Genomic DNA, 7,636 nt, shown 5'->3' with positions numbered 1-7,636 from the left:
TCTGAACTTTTTGAAAATCCCAGCGATGTCCTGGAGCTTAGGTTTTGGGCTTCTTACCGCGGACAAACATTAGCTAGGACTGGTAATTTCTTAAAAACTTTTCACTAGGTCTCCTATTTCTTGATCTTTCTATGTTTGTTGAGAAAGCTCCATAATTTTGATATAGTACTTGGTGTCGGTTGCATTGATTTCTGAATGAAGATTATCCTTCGTACTCTTGATGTTTAAACTGATTGTCTAATATTTTCTTACCAATTTTACGACACCTTCCAAGATAGTGACAGCATATTTTGTGGGATATCTTTTGTATCCTCTATGTTTGAATTGATTGCTTAAATTTAAAGTGACAGCATGTGGTTTAAGTAATAGATTCTTGAGGGTTTGTGTTTGCCTTTTTTTCCCCCTCTCATTCTCGTACTGTTTGTTTCTTTATCAAATTAAATTACCATATGAAGGATCAGGCAGCATGATTATTAAAGTTGAGTTAGTACAAGAATTTTAGTTTCTTGAAGAAACGGTTATAATTTTCTTCCTGGTAATTCTGTGTGACCTTTTCGATATTGCTAGGTTATATGCAAGATTGGTCCTCAATTTTCACTGAAACTAAAATTGCTGTATGTCTTCTCTTAGCCTTTTAGCTCTTGTAGTTTGTAGTTTTTCTGCATTCTTTAACTTGCTGGAGTTGATGCAGTACGGGGAATGATGTACTACAGGAAGGCAATTATGCTCCAGAGCTATTTGGAAAGGATTTCTCCCGGAGGTTTGCATTCTTGATTCCATATATTATATTCTTGTTTGAGTTGTATTAGGAGATGCTCTAATGTTGGAAATTACAGATACGGAAGCCACACTCTCAGCAAAGGAGGCCTTTGACACTCAAGGTTTTGAGCTGTCCCCTGAAGCTCGAGCGCAGGCAGATCTTAAGTTTACGTATGTTGTAACATGCCAAATCTATGGGAAACAGAAAGAACAACAAAAACCAGAGGCTGCAGACATTGCAATGCTGATGCAACGGTATTATGCAACTCATTCCGATCTCGTGTTTGTGTATGGATGTTTTATCAACTGTTTTTAGTTTCTTAGATATTGATGATTGCTTTTGCTAATAGACACGAGGCTCTTAGAGTTGCTTTCATTGATGTTGTTGAAACTCTAAAGGAGGGTAGAGTTCATACAGAGTACTACTCAAAGCTTGTTAAGGCTGACGACAATGGGAAAGACAAGGTTTGAATCTAACTGACCCTCTTATTTTAGGTCTTCCTATCGTTATATTATGACATCTTTCTCTCATTGGATGTCATTTATCTTTTTTCAATTATTCCCGTTAACTATGACATCATTTAGCAAATTAGGAGGAACCTTTTAAAACATATAGGGAGCCTAAAATTTCCGACTTCACGAGAACCTAAGATGTCTATCTTAATCAATCCACTAATGCACTACTCCTTGATCAATTCACAGAGTTGAAGCAATGATTCACTACCGTATGCGGTTAGTTCTTCCTAAAAATTATAAGTCGTGAAAACTTGCTATTTCGAAACTGAAAACTGTAATAGAGTATCTACATTGTCTACTGATCACCATCATGTGCCATTGCACATGAACCCGAAACCAGTGATATAGATATTGAAACATATCAGCGGAACAAGGCTTTATGTGTAGCTTTCTTAAATTTCCAAAATTTTGGAATCCCTTCATTTCCCCACGGTTCTTGCTCTTGTGAAGGCCATAAGACCTAGTCTTAGGGAGCCTAAGATTTTCCATTCCGCAAGAATACATGCTGTTTATGCTCCATGATTGCACTATTCTTTGATCCATAGTGTTAAATTTTTCTAAAACTCATTAGTCACCAAAGCTAGCTAGCTAGCAGAAAACAAAAACAGTAGTGGAGTGTCAACATTGTGTAGTAATCAGCTAGTGTCATTGCTAAATATTGCGACCTGAGGCAATTCTTGAAGCTAGTAATCAGCTAGTGTAAACATATCATTTGATAATACCTTATGTGAGCTTTCCAAAATATTAAATGTTTGAATAAGAACGCTTTGCCTTCGTGTTTCTATTTTGTCATCTTATATTAGTGCGAAAAGATTTTACTTTGTAGTGAGCCTAGGATTTTCCACTTCCCCTTCAAAAACTAGATGAAAGAAAGACATCTTTATCTTCTCATCCTACATTAGTGCAAAAAGATTACTCAGAGAGCCTAGGATTCACTTCACAAGAACACAAGCTATCTATCTTAATCAATCAACTCCTCAGTCAGATCATAGAGTTGAAACAACGGTCCACTACCTAGAGCGTCTATTCTCTTCTAAAACTTGTTGGTCATTAAAACTAGCTACACAAAAGAAACAAAAACCCGTAGTTGGAGTATAAACATTTAGTAATCAGCCATTTATGTGCCATTGTTAAAGATTGCGATCAGAGGCAATGCTTGAATGCGAAACTGGTGTTGTGGACTACCAGCTGACTAACTGCTTTAATAAAGATGACATCTTAACAAACCCTGAAACCAAAATGCTTGTGCATACTCAAGCATGTAAAGGCCTAATACAATTTCTTTTTTTTGCTTCATGTTCAAAGTTCCTCTCATGCTAATCCAGAAAATTTGCATGGCCAATTCTTCTCGTATTGCAGGAAATATACTCCGTAAAATTACCAGGAGATCCAAAACTTGGTGAAGGGAAGCCTGAAAACCAGAACCATGCTATCATTTTTACACGTGGTAGTGCAGTTCAGACAATTGATATGAATCAGGTTACCATGACTCTTACTTTTACTGGATAAACATTATGTGTAGTAGCTATAGCCCGTCTTTCTCTATGAGTATCCTCGCCTTTATTGTTTACATCAGACTCGTATATCTGAGATTTTCTTAGAGTCATTCTACAAAATCCAGTGCACAAGAAGTGTGTGGTCTCCTGTGCCTGGTTTACAGTTTGTAGAATGATTTGCTTTTTAAACTATTGTTTGTATATGGAAAATCACTGTCCCTTCTTGGTACAATTCTTTAGTGTGTCATCTAGTAAGGTACTGTGTGTCATCTAGTAAGGTACTGTCCAATGTAAAGATAGCAAGAGCTGGTTGTGATATTGGCATAATTATGTCTGGAGAAATACGTAGCTGTACTTTTGTTTGCTTTCATTAAATTCTCTCTTTAAAAGAGATAAAGAGATAATACTCTCTTTTAAATCTGTAATTTGCTGATTACATGTCCCTATCACTTCTTTTTGGGCGACCTAATTCTTCTATGGAATACTTTTTCTTAGGATAATTACTTCGAGGAAGCCTTGAAGATGAGAAATTTGCTGGAGGAGTTCTATCATGATCATGGTATTCGTCCTCCAACTATTCTTGGTGTAAGAGAGCATGTCTTCACAGGAAGGTATACCTCTTCTTTCTTTCCTTCATTTGACAATTGTGTATGTACCATAACTGCGTCACTGTTTTCTTTTGTATCTATAATTATCAAGATCGCTTCTCTGTAATGATTCACAGTGTTTCATCCTTGGCGTCATTCATGTCCAACCAAGAGACAAGTTTTGTAACTTTAGGCCAACGTGTTTTAGCAAATCCTCTGAAGTAAGTCTACCTATCATGTGCATATGGTTTGTTTTAAATTTTTCCATACATGTTCAGAGGTAACACATTTTACATCTTTTCGAATTATATAGGGTGCGCATGCATTATGGACATCCAGATGTGTTTGATCGAGTTTTCCACATAACAAGAGGCGGCATCAGCAAAGCATCACGTGTTATTAACATTAGCGAAGATATATATGCTGGTAACTCCAATATATTGCTGTGAGGCAACTATTCATAGTTTCTCTTAGTGACTGAATTTTCTGCTGAGGAAATAGCCAATGAAGAATATCAGTTTGCTTAGTGTCTCAAAATAATGCTATCAAAAAAAGAAAAAAAAAAGGTGTCTCAAGATTATTAGTTTTTGTGCAGGGTTCAATTCAACATTGCGTCAAGGCAATATTACTCACCATGAGTACATTCAGGTATGACTGGACGTTTGCTCAAAGAACGTTTCGTATTTGACATTATATTGGGTTATTGCAGTTCTCTTATTATGTACCTACAGGTTGGAAAAGGTCGAGATGTTGGTCTTAATCAGATTGCAGTATTTGAAGGGAAAGTGGCTAGTGGTAATGGTGAACAGGTTCTTAGTAGGGACATTTACAGACTCGGTCAACTCTTTGATTTCTTCCGCATGCTGTCGTTCTACTTCACCACTGTTGGATTTTATTTTTGTACTATGGTATGCTACTCGACTGCAGTTATTAGACCATTCTCAGTCCTATAAAAAAAATTCTTGAACTTTAGACAAGATTTAGGGCTTGGGTTCACTTTCATATACACATTAGGTGAATATGTTCTGAATTTCGTTTTCTCATGTTGAGTAGATTAACTTGCAGTTTAAAGTTCTCCGGTGATTGAACATTTTCATGTTTATGCAGTTAACAGTGCTGACTGTGTATATTTTTCTGTACGGGAAGATATATTTGGTGAGTTGGCATCTCTGCTTCTATATGATACTGATAGATTCTTAAAACCAAAGCAGGTATTGTCTGAATATTCTTAATTCCGTGAAGCATGTCTTGTTGGCTGATGGCATCCTGTAAGATGGTGACTAGGCATCTATGACTCAGAGTTCAAAATTTGTGCATCTTCGATGATAGCAATAGGAACTTGCTAAATAATTCTTACTGCTTGTTTGTTATAAATAGAAAGTAGCTATGTTGTTGCAGTTCTGTATAAAACTCTGAAGGGGTGAAAAATACGTGTTTCATTTATCCTGTCTTGCTTTTGAAGTTCTCTTGAATTACTTGAGTAGCTGAGATTTGAAGTTGCCATCTTGAAAAACTTATCCTGAGATTTGATCTAGGCACTCTCTGGAGCCGGTGAATCTATTATGGAAAAAGCCAATGTGTTGCAGAACACTGCATTGACTGCTGCTCTCAATACACAATTTCTTTTCCAGATCGGTGTTTTTACTGCTATACCGATGATTTTGGGATTCATTTTGGAGCAAGGTTTTTTGAGGGTACATCGTCTCTAAAACTTATGTCCCTTGCTATGTTTTACTTAAAATTTTCTTTGGGTGATTAATTAATGAACAGTCCTACAGCTACTTGCCATGTCACACTAATTATTAAATCTTGTTTGTTATTGATATGCATATATATATATAATGCCCCATAGCCTTGGGAGGTTGGTTTTTCTCTATGTTAAGCTTGCAGTCATGCCAACGCCATTTAAGAGAGTTAGTCTTGGTCCTGGGCACTAGCCAAAAACAAATTTCATGCATGCGCTACAGGTGACTTTAATTTTGGTAGATATGGCTTGGTCATATATTCCAGAAAAATCGTGGTATTTCCAAGTGGATTTAACTGCAATAAACATATTTAGTAAGGTAAAGGAACTGACATCTCAATATCGAGCATGTGCAAATCTGATAAGTGGTATCTTAGAAGCATCATGTCTAAACTATACGAGGATCCTACTCTGCATTGTCTTAGAGAGTCATATCTCATGGCTTCCTTATGAAGATATTATCTCATGTTAGTGTTGCTATTTTCTTCTTTTGATTTTGTTGGCAAGTTGGCACCTTCCATATGGTGTGATCTGGCTAGATCTATTTGTTGTGTTGGCCATTCACTTTATTCACCTATATAGACATTTTTACCCCTTTAAAAGTGAAAGATTTTTGATCTCGAGGAAACTTCTTTATCTCTGCATATATCTTCTGAATTCCTGTAGGCGGTTGTCAGTTTTATCACAATGCAACTCCAGCTTTGTTCTGTCTTCTTCACATTTTCTCTTGGCACAAGAACGCATTATTTTGGTAGGACAATTCTCCATGGGGGTGCAAAGGTATATTTTTGCTGATCTTTCTTAGTATCTTTTTTCTATCATTTTCATTCAGAAAATATCTAAAAATTAGTTTCTCTCAACAGTATCAAGCAACAGGCAGGGGGTTCGTGGTGCAACATATTAAATTTTCAGCAAATTATAGGCTATACTCGCGAAGCCACTTTGTTAAAGGGTATGTGGTCTGTTCTTTTGGATTTGGTGATTGTTTTTAATTAAGTTGGAGCTGTTTTTAATTCTTGTCATCCAAAACTTTATAGGTTAGAAGTTGCACTTTTGCTGGTGGTGTACGCTGCTTATAGATATGATGATGGTGGTGCTTTAGGCTATATTCTTCTTTCTGTTAGCAGTTGGTTCATGGCACTCTCTTGGCTATTTGCACCCTATGTGTTCAATCCATCTGGTTTTGAATGGCAGAAGTAAGTAACTTTCCATTTTTGATTCATTAGACGGGGACAAGTAGAATGACAAGTGTGTTCTACTGCTCTTCAGGACTGTAGAGGACTTCAGAGACTGGACAAATTGGCTCCTGTATAGAGGTGGTATCGGAGTAAAGGGCGAGGAGAGCTGGGAAGCTTGGTGGGATGGGGAATTGGTATTTTGTCTTGCTACCTTGGCTTGACGCTTTCTTTTTTGACAAACTCCCGGAGGAGTATTTTATTGAAAATTGAAATAGGAGGTGAACCTTAGTCTCAAACATCTAAATAAAAAAGAAAATATCACAAATATGTAGGTAGTCAACAGAGATCCCTCGCTCTGAGATCCGTCACTCCCCATAGCATGTTATGGAACATCAGGTGGTTAGTGCGACCATTTGGCCGTAATGCGTGGGCTAGAATATTCCCTATAAATGTGAGAGCGCCTAAATTGAGTCGTCTTTTAGTGTGCCAAACAATTATTCCAATGTACGTGGAACCTCTGTGGTACAATAGGTTTGACCTATAAAAGAAACAACAGAAAAGAGACTCTAAATCCGCAGTTGACAATTCAGTAGCAATCAGTTATGGTGAGATGGCCAGAAAGCATCTTGTTCATTCACTACTAAGTTGCTGTGGCAGATGTTTTTGGTAAGAAATATGGTACTATTGTCTGATGTATGGAAAGCTCAATAGAAGTATTGCATGTAACAGTTGTTTTAGATAGAAGAAGAGATGTGTTTCTTTTTCTTTTTTTCAGATGAGAGGAGCATACTGGTTGGCTTACATTATGTTATGCGTGCAGTTATATACAATACATAGCACAAATGTCTTAAACCTGTATACTGGCTACTGCCAAATTCGTTCTTAGAATCTGAAAAAAGCTCAGCTTTAACCTTCGGGGGCACTATCTATACCACCAAGTTTGAGATTGCGAGTGATCCTTTCTGCTATTAGATCGGGATTGACCTCAGAAACAAATTACTTGTATGGAGCTATTTGGTGATGGACAAAACCTTACACATGTTACGGATGCAAGTTATTATGTATCACCACACTTATTCTAAAAGTCTGGTTTCTGTTAAGACAGTGTCTTATAACATTTTTATTTTATCACTAGCTTTTGCTAGCATATTTTTAATGCCAAATCTTGTCTTTTAATATCTGTAGGAACATATTCGAACATTTGGAGGGAGGTTAATGGAGATCTTACTGAGTTTAAGATTTTTCATTTTCCAGTACGGCATTGTTTACAAGCTGCATGCATCAGGGGATGATACCTCTTTGACGGTAGACATTCTTGAGAAATAAAATTTGTTTTTTTTTTTTTTTTTTTTTTTT

The 7,636-nt window shown here is 36.7% G+C and overlaps 1 protein-coding gene across 1 annotated transcript; it reads left to right on the top strand.

Annotated features, from left to right (window-relative positions):
• Positions 1-6: 6 nt before the first annotated feature.
• On the top strand, positions 7-7,585 carry LOC113341207 (callose synthase 9-like; the record flags this gene model as incomplete). Its single annotated transcript, XM_026586182.1, has 17 exons — positions 7-82; positions 692-760; positions 837-1,014; positions 1,110-1,224; positions 2,635-2,754; positions 3,267-3,382; positions 3,496-3,579; positions 3,672-3,784; positions 3,954-4,006; positions 4,090-4,266; positions 4,466-4,513; positions 4,894-5,052; positions 5,769-5,882; positions 5,966-6,054; positions 6,140-6,298; positions 6,372-6,474; positions 7,466-7,585. Coding segments are annotated over exons 2-17 (1,809 nt in total), but the record flags the coding sequence as incomplete, so codon positions are not given.
• Positions 7,586-7,636: the final 51 nt, after the last annotated feature.

This window comes from Papaver somniferum, unplaced genomic scaffold (assembly GCF_003573695.1).
Source record: "Papaver somniferum cultivar HN1 unplaced genomic scaffold, ASM357369v1 unplaced-scaffold_252, whole genome shotgun sequence".
In the NCBI taxonomy this organism is placed as follows: Eukaryota; Viridiplantae; Streptophyta; class Magnoliopsida; order Ranunculales; family Papaveraceae; genus Papaver; species Papaver somniferum.
This window is presented reverse-complemented; position numbering and strand designations above follow the sequence as displayed.